The 20,613-nt window shown below is 45.7% G+C and overlaps 1 protein-coding gene across 4 annotated transcripts in view; it reads right to left on the reverse strand.

Annotated features, from left to right (window-relative positions):
- Positions 1-19,724, reverse strand: part of AGBL1 (AGBL carboxypeptidase 1) — a 453,395-nt gene extending 433,671 nt beyond the window's left edge. For 2 of the 4 annotated variants that reach the window (XM_075007044.1, XM_075007047.1), the window contains exon 1: positions 19,534-19,724. In XM_075007044.1, the coding sequence (XP_074863145.1) occupies positions 19,534-19,584 (51 nt within the window). In that variant the 5' untranslated portion in view covers positions 19,585-19,724. The remainder of the gene's footprint in view (positions 1-19,533) is intronic. The other 2 variants (XM_075007049.1, XM_075007045.1) reach the window with 2 other exon arrangements.
- Positions 19,725-20,613: the final 889 nt, after the last annotated feature.

The raw sequence follows: 20,613 nt of genomic DNA on the forward strand, positions 1-20,613 counted from the left end.
CAGCCCATCAGGCTCAATGCGGAAACAGCTGCACATAGATTATCCATGACACACACACTGACTAAGAGAGAAGAGATAGGCAGCAAGGAATTGTTGTGTCTCCTGCCAGGGTGAGAAGCATGCAGTCAGGAGATAGGACCTGGGCACTTTGCCAAACACTAAGGCGGCTTCTAGGCAAGTTAATACAGAGGAGGATTTTAGGCTGGATTTTTCAAAAGGAGCCTAAAGACCAGGCCAACTGACCTGGGTGGGTGAAGGCCAGAGGGCAACTGCACAGTGGCCCAGCATTTCAAAGGGGCCAGGAGCTACCGCAGTAGCAGCAGCCAGAAGCTTCATGCCCTTTGAATCATTGCATGAGTGTCACTCTGCCATGTCATGCAGCTTCTGAGGGCCAGGAGCAGCAGCTGCTCTGGGCAGTGCTAAGGGCTGACTGCCCTTGGCCTCGCCCTGTCCACCCAAGGCTCTGACCATTCTTGGAACCTGGATCTGGGCCCCACACGCACCTTGCCCCTGGGGCAGCAGTGGCTGTCAGCCTGGCTGTTAAGACTGCAAGCACCCTACACCTCACATACCAATACCTACACCCATAGAAAGTGATGTACCTCTACAATATGACATCCATGACACTCTACTCGAGGCAGCAAGTTGTCCTCAAAGTTAGCCGTGACCTGCTAAGTGTTTAAAACATGGCTGCCTTTGTTTGCCTACTAATGGGTGTTAAACAATTAAAATGTGTTAACACGTTTTCTAGCATTGCCCAAATCCCCAGCGTAGACAAAGCCAATGCGTCTGGACCAGTGTAAATTACAGCAGAGTTTGGCTAAAGAATCATTAAAAATACTAGTAGAATATTGCAAAACTTCAAATAAGATCTCATTACGTATAAATGGAGACAAAATAGATCAACACATTCTCTCATTGTTTTGCATGGTATTGTGTGCAACCAATGATGCTTCATAGACTTATATGGAGTACCAGTAGGGAAGAAAAAACATGAAGGGGAAGGGGACAAATTAGAGGTTTTCAGACGCATATGACAGTGGAGCTACTGTGATGGATAAATACATTTATTTATGCAGGACACTCACATATAAATATACATTACTGCTCTATGTTTTCAGGCAGATTTCATGTGCATTATTTCTGCTATAGACTGGTTGAAAAGTCAAGCACTGAGAAGTTAGGCAATGCTAGAATTAAGGTTGTCCATGCAACTTCAATGCAGCCCCCTTGTGTATCTTATGATACATTTTTTTCCACTGGTTTTCTGCCTCATTCCATGCACAGAATGAATAGTGCTCAGTGAATGAGTAAGCTCTTCAATATTTCATTTTATCCTCATTGCTCACTGCATGCCCCATGCAGTATTCATTGTATACATCCAAACCTGGCATTCAACACTGGATTTTTAATTTACTTCTGGGCTTCACAGTGGTGCTTTCATTGTAATATCTTAGATCTTTACAACCAATAATGAATTGATCTCATAACAACCTTGTGAGTTAAGATGCTTTCACTATCCCCATTTTAAGTATGGGGAACTCAGGCAGACACGAAGACAAAAGTGTTGGATAATTAGGAGTGACCCAATTCAAGAAGTGTGGGGCACAATTTTTCAAAGAACGTGGCATGTTAAGAGCACAGCTCCCATTAACCTTGGCTGCATTTGTGAAATCTTGGGACGTTTGCAAATCAAATTTCAGGCTTCTTGGGTTACGTTACCAGAAGATGTTTGGGACACACAATTAGTGACCATGGATGAAACGTGATATAACAGATTTGCCCAGCATCCCATCTGAACACTGTGGCAGAGGGAAAGACAAACTAACTCTATAGCATTCAGCTAAGATAACCAAAGGACTGTTCTCTCTTGTTGCAATCCACCACTCCCTTTACAACACACCTTACATCTTCTGCAACAAATGAGACAGGGTCCAACAGACAACAGCTTGTTAACCATACAGATTTATTTCATTCCCAAAGCACAATCTGTTCTGTGCATTGAGTGAAGGGGACTTGTGGAAAAAATGTATTTGATCACATACCTGAAAATGGTATCATAATGCTTATGCACAAGGAAGGAGCAAATTAAGTTTGCATGGGAAGATAATTCTAGTGCTCCCAAACTTTAAATTCTTGACTTTGTCAAAGTTTAACATTCTTTTAAAGGTAGTATGGTTTTAAATAAATTTCTTAAATAAGTGTTTTAAAAATGCGTAAATTGAACAAATGTAACACGGTCTCATTGAACAATATTGAATCCCACATTACCCCACACGAGTCACCAGCAGGGTTGGGAATCTTTAAATCTATGACACAGCCTTTAAACACATATGGCAATGGAATTACTGGTAGCAGCAGCAGATTATTGGCTATGTGGCCCTGCCACTGTAAGGAGATGGAGCTGTATAACTCACCAGTGGGTTTCACGCTAGCTTCCTACACAACAAAAGAACATCAAAACTCAGGAATTAATTGTTTAATTCTGGGGTCTATCCAGAACTATGCTCTGGAAGTTACAAACCCTTTTGTCTGTCACCACCTCCTCTCCTGTCCCATTTCTTCTTGGCCTTTTTGTCCCTGTCTGCTCCTTCTCACTTCCTCCCTCTGTCTAATCCCTTTTTGTCCCCCTTCTCCGGCACCAATTTCCTGTTCATCTCTTTGCTCAACAGGTGCCTGATTCCTGCCCCAGCACGCCAGTTTCTGCCACTGTCTCCAGTCTTGGCAAACCAGTTGCTACTTATCTTCACTCTACCTCTCATCCTGTTCCCCAACTGTCCTTTGTTCTTGCCTGTCCCCACCATCCCATTCCTTCTCTTACCCTACGCCCTTAGACACCTATCGTCTCCCTCCTTCTCATCCATATAGCAGATTCCCCACCCTCTGTTCCTCACCCCTCAGCCCTGGAGTCTCTTCCACACCCTGGGTTTCCTGCCAGAGTTGAGTATTGACAGCACAGGAAAGAATCCCTCTATTCTTCAATTGTGGTAGCTGAAGCCACAGTAGCCAGTAGCTGCTGAGAGAAGTAGTTGCAGGGAAAATCCTGCTCAGCCCTGAGATAGCACAGAATTAGTTTCTCAGCCTAGTTTTAGTTGCTGCTGCCTTGATCAAACTCTGAGTAGCCATCACAGCACTAAGGTCCTGCACCCTAGGCACGGTGGAGTCAGAGGGAATCCTAATATTGGACATTTCCAGATGGAAGGATCTGGCTTTAAGACAGGGATACAACTGAAGCCAGCTAGGTGCATGGAGTGAAGTTCTGGCCATAATGAAGTCAATGGGAGAGGAGACTGAAACTTTCTCCTGTAGACTTTAGTGTTCTGAACTGGGTAGCTGTTCTCAGGGCCTTGTTCTACAGACAGGCAGGACTGTGGGGCTGTGCCAGCACTCTCTGCCCAAGCAGGAGATGAAGAGTCTCTGTTTGCAGGCCCAGTACTTGAATGAGACCTGTATTGAATTCCAGGTTCCACAGAGTCCCACCAAGACCTCCTTTGGTAGCAGAGGAGATGGCAGCTGAGACCAGGACTTGTGCCCTTGAAGGCTGAGATGGGTGGTTGAAATGGGGAATGTCCTCAGACCTGTTTGGAAGGAATAGTTTCCTTCAAATAAGAATATGAAGTGAATGGGTTCATTACAGAAGCATAGAAATTAGCAAATGAAAACACTTATTGGAGCCCCCATCCTTTCCCAGTTCTTTTAAGCCTATTTTCAGGTGCTCAGTCCCATCTAAGGCTATGTGCACTCATGCTAGGAAATTGCTCTGGTGTCATGGAAAGGCTGCTCCCCGCTTAATGTACAATAAACTGAGAAACAGTCGAGGCCAAGACTTGTAAATCTGCACAAGAAATGGCATCTGTTTTTGAGATGTGCTTTTCCTCTCCTCCAAGGGGGCTCAATACGTTGTATCTGTAAGGCCTGCCTGTCTTCCCTAACATACAGCCAAACCCTAAGCACCTGCAGCTTCTGCTGAAAACAGTAGGAGTTGCAGTTGCTTGCCTCTTCTCACAACAGAGTTAGGACAAATCCCACAACCCAATGCTTTTACCACTGGATAAACACAGGGAGAATGCAACAGAGACAATAGCGTTCTGCAAAATACGTTGACGTTCCTGTTCACAAAAGCAGCAAAGATCTTCTCACTTGACATAAAGAAAACAATAGAAATAGCTTGTCAGCTTGACACAAAATTCATTCTAAAAGGAGGTTCAAGTACGCAATCAGTAGAGACTGTATCTGTTTGCTGCTGGGGATCACAGTGTCATTTAGACAAGAAGCCATCCACCTTGTCAAGTGTCCCACTGAAATGTAAAAATTTCACTACGTTCCTTGTTAAGTGCAGGAGTTGGGAACCCTGTAATCCAGCACAGTGGTGAAGAGTTCAAACCAAGAGATCTGCCAGCAGCCACAGCGAGTGCCAGCTGAGCAGGAACATCACACAGGGACTGTGGCATTGGGAGGCACGTGAGTACAATTCCCATCTGGCCTGAGTGTGAGACCATCTGCGACTCCTCATGTGACATCCTGCAATGTAACCTAAGCAGAGTGTCACTGCTGGCCCTGGCAAAGAGGTCACAGCCAGGAAAGGAGGCATCATTTCCTTCCTAGGAAGGGGTGAGGAGAAGGGGCAAGACAGGGGGCTGTCATAGCTTTGAAGTTGGAACACAGAACCATTTGCCAGTCAGTTCTCTGTAAGAGTTCCTAGTCCTACGGCCTCTATAAACCCAGGGGGTTCAACGGTTAGAGACACCGAGATGATTCCTCCATTTTCTATTGCTCTGGTGAGTTATTTACTAGCCTATTCTGGTTTTTAGTAAATCCCCAAACAATCTGGCCTGACTCAAACCCCTGGGAGATTTGGCACTGGTGTGTAGCTATAGTATCAAACTCCCCCGCCTGATGTAGGCAATATTTAAGGGTTTATTTAAAGTGTCAGTCCACATCTAGGCTGTGTCTACACTAGCCCCTTCCTTTCAGAAAGGGCATGGTGATGAGTGAGTTGGGAAGATGCCAGTGAGGCGCTGACATGAATATGCAGAGTCTCATTAGCATAATGGCAGCCATGCATGATTCGAAAGCACCGCCCGTGTAGACAAGGGTCTTTCTAAAGACCCACCCCCCCAGACTGCGAAAGCCCCTTATTCCCAAAACCAAATAGGAAGAAGGGGCTTTAGAAAGGCCCCCTTCTACTCAGGCAGCACATGATTCAAAAGCAGTGGTTTCAAATTGTGCATGGCTTCCATTATGCTAATGAGGCACAGCATGTTCGTACCAGCACCTTATTATCATCCTCCCGACTTGCTCATTACCACGCCCCTTTGCTAGTATAGACACGGTCCTAAAGAATATGGTAAGGGGCACTAAATAAATCCACTTTTGCTCTAAATACTTCACCATTTGAAGGAGACAGCAGGGCTTTGGGGGACAGGATGGGGACCCGGAAGCTGATTCAGGAAAGCACAAGAAGTCCAGGGTGACAGCAAGAAGTGCAGTGACACAGCTTTTTAAAAGAGTAGAGGCCAGAAAAGGCAGCATAAGTAGACAAAAATGAGGGCAAGAGACTGCCAAGGAGTAAGAGCCCTAGGCAAGGCTCAGCTGAATGCTTAAGAGCTTTGAAGTGCAAACTTAAGGCCTGCGGAGCATGGCTGGAGCATTATTTTGATCTGCAGTTCACAGCCTGAAGACGAAGCATATAAGCAAGTGAAGTGCACTTTTGGCAGACAGGAAGCAGGCTGAAATGCATGCCTGCTCTGCCATGAGATTTCCGTAGCAAAATAGTTTGGGTTTTGAAGCTGCTTTTGCTTTATTCATTGGTACTTTTTACAGCAATTGTAACATATCACACTTTAATGGGAGTGGGCTGTCTTTTGGAGACCAAGTTTCCTGCTTGCACTGAGAGGAGTTTTTGAAGAGCCTAGTGAAAGCACACACATCACCTCTAGCACACCCCTCTGTGTCCTTATGGGGCATTTCAGAGACTTCCCCTCTCACACCCTCACAGATGGCCACCTCCTTGGCTCCACAACATCCAATCCCAGTCAGGGTCTTCTGATTACTTCTCTGGATTTTCTGTATCACCACCCTCCAGCCACACCACACGATAGTTCTTTTTTTTTTTTTTGAGGTAACTAAAGGTCCCAACTTAAAGCTCACAAACAACATTTAAGCATACAGTTCTTCAGCCCCCTGAGGTTTGACTGAAACCGTCTGCTTCTTGGCCCTCACTGACATTCTCTTCATATAGGTCTCTAGCAGCTCACTTCTGAGAAATCTCCCTGCTTCTTATAAGCCCTAACTCAAGCCACTCCTAAGAACGTACTCAGTTGGCTGCCTATCTCTTCCCTCTTTTTCTCAGGTGCTATTCAAGTTATGCTCTCCCTGCTTCACTACCACAGCTAGAGTCTGTCTTTCTAATTAAGCCCCATTAAACCCAGCAGGGGAGGATCATTTAGCTTTGCCATTGTCAGTATATCAGTGAAGCTGAAGAGTTGTTGTTTTGTCTAAAAGTTAGGTTAAATCCCCAATGCTGCAGAGAACCAGGCCAGCCCTTGCCACAGAGAAATTAAATTAGTCTCTGGTGAATTTTCTCACAAAGTGCATCTTGCTTGCGTTTTGGTCTGTGGTAGGGTCATTATGCCCTGTGCCACCTTATGCTTTAGGGAAAGGGTTCCCTCAGGCTAGGGGTGAAGGAGCCTGTCTGGGACAGTGTCAGAGGAAGAGAGGATTCCCACAAGCTGGCAGTAATGGAATCTAGGGCCGTGTCAGAGGAAGAGAGGGCTCCCTCAGGGGAGGGGTAAAGAAGTCTGAATAGGTGACCATATTTCCCTATGGAGAATATGGGACACCTGGTAAAACTGCTCAAATTCAAGTGAGTTCAATGTCAGTCAATCAGAATTATGTGGTATCATCCCCCCAGGCACCTGAATATGCTATAAAAATTCCAGGGCTTCAGGAGGGTAGGGCTTGGCTGTACATGTAGTATGACTTTGATTTTGGGGTCAGGGACCACCAGGGCTCAAGCCAGCTCCATATGGCTGGTCCAGGGAAGCAACAATACTTCTACCTCTCTTCACCCTAGCAGACCACCTAGCCTGTCTTGGCTGTGGGGGAGGGAGGCTCAACCAAAAATTAAACCTCAGAGGGTGTGGTGCACAACTTGAAGCCTGAAAACAGCTTAGGGTGCTGAGAGAAGATAGCACAAGGGTTAAAAAAAGATAAGCAGCTAGGGGTTTTGTGCAGGCAGGTGGATAGTCTCTACCTACCTCCTCCCTGCACCCAGAGCTATGTGCAGGCAGGTGGATAGCTCTGGATGCAGGGAGCTAGGGACAATGTTCATCTCGGGAGTAGCATAGGGAGCTAGAGACTCATTGCCAGGAGGTCTCCCCGATAGTCCTTGTTTCCTGAGGGCTCTGCCAGCTGTGGAGCTGGGTCTGTTTGCCCCACCCCCCAATTCCTACCAGCTATGTGAGCAAAGGGGGCTGAGAGCTGAGGAAGAGCTTTAACCCCCTGCACCAGCAGCAGAGAAGGGAGCACCAGGGTTGTCTGCACCATAGCACCAGCTGGAGGAGCAGCTGCCCTGTGGCTCAGGCTCCTGGTTCTAACCTAGCCAGGGCAGGGGGAGAAAAGGCCATAGTCCCCTGAACTGCACTGCTCCTACCAGAATGCCCTGCAGCTCCACCCATGGGCTCTGGAGGCTTCTCCCACACAGGGAGCACTGGACATGCAGGACTCAGCCATGCTGCTCCCAGTCTGAGTACCACCACATGTGGCTTTGGGGATGGGATAGGGCAGGAATCAGAGCTTCAGCAGTGTGTGTTGGGAATCGAAGGGGGGCACAGTGAATCAGAGCTTCAGCCTGGGGGGATGCTGAGAACTTAGTCCTGTGGGGAACCACCAGGGATGGGCCTTTACCCAGGGATTGGGCCTGGCAGATTCCTCCCTCTCTTTGAGAAACCCTGCTTTGGAATGCACAGGGGGAGGGGTGACACACACATACCACTCACCCCTATACAACCTTATCCCTTTGTCTCACACACAGCTGCCTCTCCTCTTACTGGCTGTGCATCTTTAAGCCTCTGCAGTCTGCCTGAGAACGCTACGGGCTGGCCATCAGCTGCCTGCATTCACACACACAAACACACGCTTACCCCAGCCACAAACAGGAAGCTGCTGTGGCTGTGCTGATAGCAGGCTGATCTGCAGGGAGGGAAAACATGGGATAATTCTCCTGTGTTCAAAAATAAGGCAGAACACCTGCAGGAGAACTTAGATGAGGGAGTCTCCCATTAATAATGGGATGGATGGTTGCCCTATGTCTTGGAAGTTTCAGAAGGAGAGAGGGTTCCCTCAGGCTGGTGGTAGTGGAGTCCGTGGCCGTGTCAGATGGAGAGGGCTCTTTTTGGCTGGGGTAAGGATGTCTGTAGCCTGTCCCAAATGCAGAAAGCGCTCTTTTCAACGGGGCTGGAAATACCTGATCTGTGTCACTGTGTGAGAGAGAGCGAGAGCAAGAGGGCTCCCTCCTTCAAGCTGAAGCTAATAGAACATGTGTCCCAGTGGGAAGGTGAGGGTTCCTTCTTTCGGCAAGTAATAAGGTAAAGAACTTGTGTTGGAAGGGCAAAAGACTCCCTGGATCTACTATTATTGAAGTCTGCCCTGATGCCAGATAGCAGAAAGCTCCCTAATTCTTAGGATAATGAAGTTTGCAAAAAAAGCAGTTTTATGGTATAGAAACAAACAAAACAATACACAATGACTGATGTGTACAATACACAATGTGAAATAACTTGCTTGCAGTTTGTTATATGTAGCAAGCAATTTTTAGCACCCACTTAAAGAATAGGAACAGATATTGACAATTCAACAAGATACAAAAACAAAGAGACTAGTGTGTGGGAGCTTTGTAGAAAATAACAAAGTGCAGAGAGATACCATTGAGAAATGCAAACATCAACACAAGCCATCATTTCTCAGCCCAGTGCTGCCAAAGCAGAGGGAATATTTATAGCTATTTTAAGTTCCAACAATGGTATTTTTATCACTGGATTCTTGGAGCAATGTTAGGTGATGGCATCACTAAGTTGCACTTGGTGTCATTCTTGGGAAAAAATCAGAACATGCTGGTATTATAATGCTTATCAACAATAACCTAAAATTGCTTCACAGCACCAAATCACAGAATTGTGGAAATACAGGACTGCCAGGGACCTTGAGAGGACATCTAGTCTTGCTCTCTGCACTGATGCAGGAATAAGTCTTGCTAGACCATCCCTGACACATGTTTGTTAAGCTATTCTGAAAAGCTTTTAATGACAGGGATTCCACACATTCACTTGAAAGCCTATTCCAGTGGTAAGGTAACCTTATAGTTAGAAAGTTTTGTCCTATCTTTTGGTGGATGTGAAGAACTGTGGATGGCCATTCTCTTTATAACAACCCTTAAACCATTTGAACACTCAAAAGTTTACTCCTGTCTTCGTTTCTGAACACTAAACATGCTCAGTTTTTTAACCTTGCCTCATAGACTGGGGTTTTTATACCACTTATCACTTTTGTTACTGTCCTGAAGCCAAAGCCTCACTAGTGCCAAGCACAGAAGGAACATGCCTCTCATGTTATACATCTGATATTCCTGTTAATACACCCCAGAATAATAGAAGCCTTTTTATCTAGTGAATCACATTCTTGACTCATATTCAGTCTATGATCCACGATCAGCCACCGTTCCTTTTCAGCAATGTTACTGCCTAGCCAGTCATTCTCCATTTTATAAATGTGCCTTGGATTTCTCCTTCCTAAATGAAGTATTTTGCACTTCTCTTTATTGATTTCCATCTTTTTGATTTCAGACCAATTCTCCAATTAATCAAGATTTCTTTGAATTTTAATCCTGTCCTCCAAAGTGCTTACGATCAGCTTGAGGTCATCAACTAGTTTTATAAACAACAAGAAGTCCTGTGGCACCTTATACACTAACAGATGTTTTGGAGCATAAGCTTTTGTGGGCAAAAGCAAGCCCATGAAAGCTTATGCTCCAAAACATATGTTAATCTATAAGGTGCCACAGGACTTCTTGTTCTTTTTTGAAGATACAGACTAACTCGGGTGCTTCTCTGATAAGTTTTACAAACATTCTTTCTACTCCATTACCAAAGTCATTAATGAAAAAGTTGTCTAGTGCCAGACCAGGACAAAGCCCTGTGCGACCCCATTGGATACACCCTTCCAGCTTGACAGGGAACCCTGGATGACTATCTTTGAGCACAGTCTTTCAACCAATTGTGCATTCTCCTTATAGCAGCTTAATCTTGACCACATGTCCTTTTTTGGCTTATGAGAATGGAATGTAGGATGGTCAGGAGCCCTACTGAAAATCAAGATACAGGAGAAACTTGATCTGGCAGCCCTCTCTGCCAGTCCTGTTGCAGTTGGCCCTTCTCCACCAGGCCTGCAGCAACCAGCCCTGCTTCGACAGCCCTGCAGTAGCCAGCCTCAGCAGGGGCAGCTGGGTCTACAGCAGCTTCCCTGTTGCAGCTAGCAGCTGGACCCACAGCAGCCAGGCCCAGCCAGGTAGCTGGTAGCCAGCTCCATTCCGCTGGATCTAGCCAGGCAGCCAGCAGAGGAGCAAATGCAAGTTAGGTAATGGTTATCCAAATGCTAGATTACAGTTTTTACTATACATTATGTTTGCAGCTGCTGCCACCACCGGGGAAAAGTCAACCCCGGAGGCTAAAGGGCTTCCGACGCACATGAGGCTGATAAGCCTGTCAAAAAGGGAAATTAGGTTGGCTTGGCATGCTTTATTCTTCACAAATCCATTTTGACTATTACTTAAAACCCTATTATCATCTATGTGCTTACAGATTGATTTCTTAAGAACTTGTTCCAATATCTACCCAGTTAGGAAGACTGGTTTATAATTTTCCAGGTCCTCTTCCATGTCCTCAGCCCCACCCCCCACAGTTTTCAAAGATAAGTACAAGGTTTATCCTTCCACAGTCCTCTGGGTCTTCCTCTCTCCTCCATGGGAGCTGAAAGATAATTGCTAATGGTTTCAAAATTGCTTCAGTGAGTTCTTAAGGTGAATGTCATCCAGCCTTTCCAAATTAAAACCATAAGTTATCTAGATATTCTTTAAACTGTTTCTTCTGTCGTTTGGTTTGTGTTCCATCCACCTTATTGTTAATATTATTTATGTTAAGCATCAGGTTACAGTTTACCTTTTTAATGAAGACAGAAGCAAAATAGGGTTAGACAGCTCAGCTGCCTTAATGTCCTCTGATATAAATTCTCCTTCCTTGTTGAGATAAGGAATTACACTTTCCTTCATCTTGATCCTAATATATTTATAGACCCACTTCTGATTATCTTTGGAGATCCTTGCTAGGTGTAACTTGTGACCAGGCATTCCATATGCTTTGTGAAAATATGCTTATGAGTAAGAATATGACATAACTGAAATATATTTTATGCCAGATACTTTATGTGAGAGATCTTTGGAAAAGTTTTAGTGTTCTGAATATGATTTTCCCATTTGTATGCATTTGTACATCAAGATAAGAATATTGATCTGTGTGTCTCCAATGGAATATTCATTGTTTTGGGTGACTGCCACTGATTACAGTTCAGGGTTATAATGACCCACTAGCAAGTAAAAATGGGGCTTAACTTTCTTGCTGATTTGTGGAACAGCCCATGATGTAAGGAGATGGCAGCCTTGCAGAGACATATGACCATGTCACCTGATGCTGACATCCATCTTGAAATGCTGTATTTTTCCACAAGAGCAGAAAGGTAGTTTAGACCAAACACAAAGGATTCCCGTCTTATGGAAAACCTATTTAAGGGTGGTAGTGGAGGTAATCTTGGGCTGTGTCTACACTATCAGATAAATTCAAATTTAATTCAGTTAACTTGATTTTTACCAGGTGACTGTCTTCACTGTAAAGACCATTAGCTCAATTTTGGGAGCACTAATCTTGAGATTACAAAACCACAGTTACCTGATGGGTGTAGTGTCAAGCTCGAATTCAGAAGATCAATTAAATGCAAGTGTGGAAGTGCCACTTCTTAAAAGTGAATTTATTAGCCTCCAGAGGCGTCCCATATGAAACCCACAATGCCCCTCAGTGCTCTGCTCTGGCCGCCGCTCTCCAGTAACAGGAACAGCCTGAATTTCGAAGCGAGAGCAGCGAGCCTGTTGCTGTGGGCTCATGTTAGTATGACAGCCTGAGAAATAGCTTCTTTCTTTCTATGCTATTAGCACTGCAAGTGCATCGACCCATTCAAACAGCCCCTCCAGGGAGTTCACGGCTCTGTCTGTATACTTGCTATTTTTTTCTGTGCTGCCTGGCACCAGCGCCAGCCCCGCCGTACCACATGTCAACAAGGCTGTGCCGGGGTTTGGGCTTTCATAACATGCCAAGAAACTTCTTCTTAGTGGTTTATATTTGTTTGTGACTCCCCCCCCCCGTTCCCTCCCACACAGGCGCCACATGGTCCGGGTCTTTCCCACGCTCAGCCACGTCACATGGGTAGCCCTCAACCCAACTCAATAAAAGGCTGTGCCTGCCGCTCAGTGCTGACCATGCTGCCAGTCATGTGTTTAGGGCTCCAAGGGCTGGAAAGATATTCTGGGCTTTGCTGCTGCTGCCATGGGGAAGTCTCCCCTGGTGGTTAAGATACTGGGGGCTTTGCTGCCATCATGGGGAAGGATCACCTCAACTGGCCCCTCAACTACTGACACCCACCCTTTGCCCATACTGGGCCTTGCTACCACCAGGGAAATGTCTCCCCCGGCAGCTAAGAAATTCGGTGCTTTGCTGCTGGGTTGGGGAAAGACCACCTCAGCTGTCCTGCAACTACTGACTGCCCTCTTGGCCTATACCAGGGCTTGCTGTCACCAGGGAAAATTCTCCCTCAGTGGTTAATGGGCTTGTTGCCACCAGGGAAGGACCATCTCAACTGGTCATCCACTGAACCACCCCCGACCCTTGGCCCATACCGGGGCTTGCTACCACTGAGGAAAAGTCTCCCCCAGTGGCTAAAGGGCTTGCTGCCACTGCCAGGGAAAAGGTCTCCCCTGGTGGCTAAGGAGCTTGCTGCCACCAGGGAAGGACCACTTTGACTGCCCCCCAACCCTCCAAAGCCCCCCCGCCACTTTTGCCCATACCAAGGCTTGATGATGCCAGGGGAAACCAAAAATTCTTTTTTTCCTTTGCTTTCCTATCCTCTTTCTTCCCGCTTTAAAAAACATTTGGGGCCCTGCATTCATTTCCGGGATCACATGCAGGCAACGATGGGAAGTGGGACTAGTGGATGGACTGTTGAGAATACAGTTGCTGCACCCATGTTGGCAATGTAATGTGGGAAGAAACCAAAAATTGTTTCTTCCAATTTTGAGGGTCTCTGCATTATTTCCAGGGATCAACATATTTTCAGGGAGAGGAGAATGAGGAGGGGAGAATGAGGAAAATGCAGTGGGGGAAGATGACATCAAGACCAGCCATCATACCCAGAATGCTACAGGGATGAGGGAACTGTGGGACAGCTTCCCACAATGCTCCACTGCAACAGTTGATGTTAGCCAGTTTGTGTGTGGCAGCAATGACTCGACTTTGTGGGGAGCACAGTGGAAGTGAGGATGGTCAAAATCAAACTTATAAATTCCAGAATTAGAAAACTGATATAAATACATTTAATTTTTATCTCGTAATCTAGACACAGCATGAACTGGCAGTTTTCTCTGGCTACCCCACTCAAGGGCTACGTCTACACGTGCACGCTACATCGAAATAGCTTATTTCGATGTAGCGACATCGAAATAGTCTATTTCGACGAATAACGTCTACACGTCCTCCAGGGCTGGCAACGTCGACATTCAACTTCGACGTTGTGCAGCACCACATCGAAATAGGCGCTGCGAGGGAACGTCTACATGACAAAGTAGCACACATCGAAATAAGGGTGCCAGGAACAGCTGCAGACAGGGTCACAGGGCAGACTCAACAGCAAGCCGCTCCCTTAAAGGGCCCCTCCCAGACACAGTTGCACTGAACAACACAACATCCACAGAGCCGACAACTGGTTGCAGACCCTGTGCATGCAGCATGGATCCCCAGCTGCAGCAGCAGCAGCCAGAAGCCCTGGCCTAAGGGCTGCTGCACACGATGACCATAGAGCCCCGCAGGGGCTGGAGAGAGAGAGTCTCTCAACCCCTCAGCTGATGGCCGCCATGGCGGACCCCGCTATTTCAATGGTGCGGGACGCAGATCGTCTACACGTGCCCTACTTCGACGTTCAACTTCGAAGTAGGGCGCTATTCCCATCTCCTCAGCTGTGTCTACACGTGCACGCTACTTTGAAGTAGCGGCACTAACTTCGAAATAGCGCCCGTCACGGCTACACGTGTTGGGCGCTATTTCGATGTTAACATCGACGTTAGGCGGTGAGACGTTGAAGCCGCTAACCCCATGAGGGGATGCGAATAGCGCCCTACTTCGACGTTCAACGTCGAAGTAGGGAACACGTAGTCGTTGCGCGTCCCACAACTTCGAAATTGCGGGGTCTGCCATGGCGGCCATCAGCTGAGGGGTTGAGAGACGCTCTCTCTCCAGCCCCTGCGGGGCTCTATGGTCATCGTGTGCAGCAGCCCTTAGGCCAGGGCTTCTGGCTGCTGCTGCTGCAGCTGGGGATCCATGCTGCATGCACAGGGTCTGCAACCAGTTGTCGGCTCTGTGGATGTTGTGTTGTTCAGTGCAACTGTGTCTGGGAGGGGCCCTGTAAGGGAGTGGCTTGCTGTTGAGTCCGCCCTGTGATTCTGTCTGCAGCTGTGCCTGGCACACTTATTTCGATGTGTGCTACTTTGGTGTGTAGACGTTCCCTCGCAGTGCCTATTTCGATGTGGTGCTGCCCAATGTCGAAGTTGAACGTTGGCGTTGCCAGCCCTGGAGGACGTGTAGACGTTATTCATCGAAATAGCCTATTCGATGTCGCTACATCGAAATAAGCTACTTCGATGTAGGCTTCACGTGTAGACGTAGCTCTCATGGGGTTAGCGACTTCAACGTCTCGCCACCTAACATCGATTTCAACTTCGAAATAGCGCCCAACAAGTGTAGCCGTGACGGGCGCTATTTCGAAGTTGGTGCCGCTACTTCGAAGTAGCGTGCACGTGTAGACACGGCCAAGATGACTGCTGAAACATCTAAGATTGAATTGGGGGAAGGATTGGGCCCAGGCTGGAAGGTTTTGCAGTCTGTGAAAGAAGCTTGTTAGAACAACTTTGAGGGTGAGATGTTGCGTGTAACTAGTTTCTTTGGAGTTTTAAGATTAGGTCATGTGTTCTATTTTGCTTAGTAACTTACATTGTTGTGTGCTATCTCTTATGACCACTTTAATCCTAACTTTGATACTTCATAAAAATCACTTCTGTTTATTAATAAACCCAGTGTAAATAATTGTTATCACGGAGGGGAGGTGGTGGGCAGGGAGTCTGTGCTCCTCTCTTTACATTGAGAAAGATGAATTTCATGAACTTATATTGTACAGCATAAGAGGGATGTATCTAGGTTTCAGCTCCCAGAGAAACTTGGTATATGAGTTCTGGAGACATATCTCACTGCGCTGTTTTCAGTTAAAGTGTTCAGCTTTGAGAGCATGGCCTGGAGCTCAGTCTCTTTTGCAGTTTGCTAGCGTATCTGACTCAATGGCTATGTCTACACTAGACAGTTTTGTCAACAAAACTGGCATTTTACTGATAAAATCCATGGACCGTCCATATTCCCCCAGGCATTCTGTTGACTGTAAATTGACAGAATGCGGCACTTCTATCAACAGGGTTCTGCCGTTCCCCCGTGAGGCAGAATGCCTCTGTCAACAGAAAGACAGTCTGGATGTTCCAGGGGGGCCTTCTGTCAACAGACAGGGCTTCCAGGACACCAAGCAACACTGTATGCTGTGCTTCTGGTGGGCCATTTTGCCGAGAGAGCGGCCGGGCAGCCTGTCCGCAATCTGTGGACAGAAGTTTTGTTGGAAGATATCTTTCAACAGACCACTGTAGTGTAGATATAGGCTATATAGGCCCAAACTGGCAAAGAAAATAAGCTCAGGAGTAGGGGGTTCTCAGGACATTGGATAACAGTTCCCAAGGGGTTCATGACCTGTCTCATACTTCATATTATGTCTTGGCTTTTTTGATTTGTCCTCACATGCTTGTCCTAACATTTTGTACTAATCCTTAGAAATTTGACCATGTTAACAATTTTTGTAGGATTCATGCTTGGTTTCCATGACATTAAACAGCTGCTGATGGAGCCATATTGGCATCTTATCATTATTCTCATCTTTCCTTCTCTTGGAGATAGTTTGCTGTTGTACTTTTAATATTGTGTCTCTGAGAAACTGACAGCTCTCCTGGATGCCTTTTTTCCCCTCTAATTTTCTTCCCATGTGACCTACCCGAACTCTCAATTTATTAAAGTCTGTGTGTTAAAGTCCATTGTCCTTATTCTACTGCTTTTATTGGGTAGGTCTACACAGCAAAGTTATTTGGAAATAACTATCCTAGAATCTACACAATGCAACCACTATTTTGAAAAGATTCAGAAATAGTGGTTGGTTTATTTTGAAATTGGTAAACTTCATTCTATGAGAAATAGTGCCTATGTCAAAATAGCTATTTTGAAACAGGTGCTGTTAAGATATGGAGGCTACGTGTATGTGACAGAGATCTTTTGAAAGAAGCCCTTCCAGAAGATCTCTTCCAAAAGAACTTCCTTCAAAGGAGTGCGTCAACACAAAAAACATGGATCAAAAGAGTGATCTGCTCTTTTGAAAGAGATCGTCCACACAGCCCCTGCTCTTTCAAAAGAATGGGTCAGGGATAGAAAAATCAGGTGCTATGAGGACTGATCTTTTGAAAGGAGGGCCCTGAGGAGCATCTACACATGTTTTCATTCTAAAGAAGCTTTCAAAAGAAGGCCCTCTTCCTGAAACAGGAGTGGAAGAGCACTTTTGAAAGTAGCACCTCATTCTTTTGATTTGCTTTCGAAAGAACGTTTTTTCAGTGTAGAGTGTAGATGCTGCATGGGACCTTTCAAAAGAACTTGCTAATGTAGATGCAGCCAGAGGGAGTAGAGCCTATTTCAAAATAATCCATAGTGCATCCAATGGCTCTATTTTGAAATAGGCTCCAAATATGTAGATGCTGTATTTCAAAATAGCTAAGTGCTATTTCATAATGCACCTTTGTGTGTAGCTGTGTTATTTCAAAATAAGCAATTTTGGAACAGCTCTTCTGGAATATCTTATTTAGAAATAAGGGTGCTGTATAGACATATCCACTTCAAATCATGAATTCTAGCATGTAATGCTTGTTTTCACCCCACTCACCTTCTACAGTCATAACTGTAACCAGATCCTTTGTTGTCAGTCAGAAACTAGTCTAAAATGGCTGACCCCACCCAATATTTCAACACCTTATCCATAATGCCAAAATGAAAGGTGACTGTAACAAGATTGTACTTTGGTTTCGTAAGAGAGTTTAATACTCTTGGAGCTAAGAACCAACAGCACTGCTGAATATGGGATATTGTGGGCTGGTGCTGTGCTGGTTTTCTACTCACAAGCTCTGTCACTTGCTGTAGTCCTGACCCACAAATCCCCTGCTATATCAGTCCCAGGCCCACATACAATTTTGTCACAGAACTTCAATGCTGATTTGAGGCAATACGTGTCATTTTTAATCGGGGACCCACGCTCATTGCACTTACATCCATCAATCCTGAGAAAGCATTGAGAATGTTAGGCCAGTGTCCTTCAGAGAGAATACCAAGAAGGGTCATCAGAGCGCTCCACAAAAGAACGAATGCCTTATGGAAAGCAAATTATGTGCTTCCATAGACACTACTTCAGAATAAAAGAATGATATGACACTTATTGGAATTAAAATTAAGACAAGAATTTTGAAATGCAATACAGGATTAAACTTTGCCACATGATACCAAGATGAAACACTGATGGGTTTAATCAAAATATTCATAGTTTATATCAGTTTGGATAACAAATACCAACCCCCAAGCTGCAGAGTAAACACCAACCATTATATGGTGGTATTTTATACCATCCTCTAAATATGTGTGTCTGCTCACAGACAGAGACAGAATGTTGGAATAGATAAAGTACTGGTCTGATTCTATGATTTTAATACAGCACCCCTACTATTCTATCCTGGGGCTTGTCTTGTTGCAGGTTTATGACCCATTCAACTAACAATAGTCTCAGAAGGGTAGCCATGTTAATCTGTAGCCTCACAAAAAATCAAAGTAAATAAATAAAAAGCAGTGCTGTAGCACCTTAAAGACTACTTAATAAATAAAATTGTTAATGAGCTTTTTGTGAGTAAGACCCACTTAATCACGTTCATCACAGCAACGTACTACATGGGTTGGTATGACCATCAAAAATGTTGGGAATGTGAGTGAAAAGGTCTGTTTACCTGCATCTCATGCATGCTTATCTCTTGTTCGGCTGTGAATTGCTTCTATCTGGTAGATGCATTGGGAGTCAGGGAATCATAAAAAGAGTTAGAATTTTTTAAACTTTGAAAAGCCATTTTTTGGTAGAATTTTGTCTGAATGAAGCACAAATTCCCACCTCCCCTTCATGCCAAAATAAGGGATGTTTTAGCTTCAATCACTGCACCTAAACTGTGTTTGTAAAAAAACATAACACACAGGCTGCTCTAGCCAGAGCACACATCACATCACAGCAATTACCATGGGTGGAGCATTCTATCCACCTGGGTGGCTGATTTGACCATGCAAACGGTGCAACATAACGCAAATATGACAGCCCGGTGCTAGGAGATTAAAGATGTGTGTGCCCCTCTTCCTTTGCGTTAAGCTCTGATGGGAACTGAACCTTGGCACCTGACCACAGATGCTAGAAAAAGTAGCTCCAAGGTCTTCCACTGCCTGAGGCTCCCTACAGTTGCAGGGAACTGTTTATGTGGGACACACCTAGCTACTGGTGCTCCTGCCTGAGGATCTCCCACCAACTCACTGTCTGCTGTTTGGGGCTCTCTTCTATTATGTACATGCAGATGATGCCAAAACCTGTCTGAAGAGCCTCTGCTGTCCTGTCATTAGGTGTTGCACAGCCTCTTTAAAGACTGAAGAACACAGTGTGGGCTTGCCCATCTCACAAAGATTTGCTGTTGCCTTCCCAGCCTGACTCATAAGCTGACAGCACCGACTGCTCCCATTCATTACAAACCAGGGTTTTTCTCCCTGTTTTCTGCCCCTGCTGCACACTGGCAGATCCAGGGTCTGAGAAGCTGCACTCAAACTAGGCTCAATAATTTTGTGAAAGCTTGTGGGGAGGAGGAGAGAAGATGCAGGGCAGGACCCCTGTGTGCTGATGCCTTTGAGACAAGGCAGCAGGGAGCTGATCAGCAGCCTCAGCCCAGCAAGTCACTGCTTGTCAATTGCAAAGGAAACAAGCCCAAGTATCTGTCCCCTTAGCTCAAGCTCATCTTACCTGGATGGTAGAGAGAAGGTGTTGCAAGCCACTGGCTTCTTGTTCTGCCATGCCGATCTCCACTCTCACTCTCTGCCTCTCAGGGGCAGACACAATGCAGCTGGAACACAGAGCTGCCAAATTGCCTTTCTGTAGCCCCCGTCCTGTTTAAGATATGAAGACGCTACACACAGATCCCAGAGACATGCAAGCGGCTGCCACTAGTAATCACAGCAATGCAACTCTAGACCTCAGCGGGAGAGATAAATGTACCCCCTTCCCGCCCCCACCCACCTCCAGACTATCACACACACTGTGACAGGGAGATTAATACCTATATGAAGAATCCCAGGGATTAAGCAAAGTGCTCAGAAAAGGTCGGGGTTTTTGGTGTATGGCAGGGGGAATCAGGAGGGTGTCAATGAAAACTAGAGAAAGGAGAGCCACAAACATCAGAGCGGCCCTGGGGAAAAAAGAGGGAGGGCTACAGCCCTGGCTTCCTGACAGACGTTCCCAGCTGATCTGCTGATCTGTTCCAGAAGGCCCTAAGTAGACACTTCTCTGCCTCTGTCCTGATGAAATTGGAGACACACATACACAGATATACGCTCAGCATTAGCTAGTGCTGACAATGAACTGAAATGTGGGGATGGCCAGAAGGACAGAGAGAGTGGAGTCACAGGACTCTCTCTGAGGTTCTAGGCTTGATTGTCTGCCTGACCACATGTCCAGTACATCAAATAGCTCAGGGCACGGAATGCTGCAAGCCTCAAGAATTAAATGGAACACGTGGATTCTCAGCATCTAGATCAGGGTGAGCAAACTTTTTATGTTGGGCCCCACTTTTTGTTTCTGCAACTAGCAGCATCCCAACCCCAAAGCTGTCTAATGTAATCCAAACCAACAGAAGATTTCGTTCACATGAGAAGGGGAAAAAAAAAAAAACAACAGCTTTTGGAATGGGTAAGAAAATAAGTCTGTAGAATGAAAAAACTTTATTAATCAGTATACATACATAAAAACAGAAACATATTTCAACATTTTAATTAGGTGGATGAGTCTGCGATCCAGCAGCTAATCATGCTGCACCCCCCCTTATGA

This window comes from Carettochelys insculpta, chromosome 12, assembly GCF_033958435.1.
Source record: "Carettochelys insculpta isolate YL-2023 chromosome 12, ASM3395843v1, whole genome shotgun sequence".
Classification (NCBI taxonomy): Eukaryota; Metazoa; Chordata; order Testudines; family Carettochelyidae; genus Carettochelys; species Carettochelys insculpta.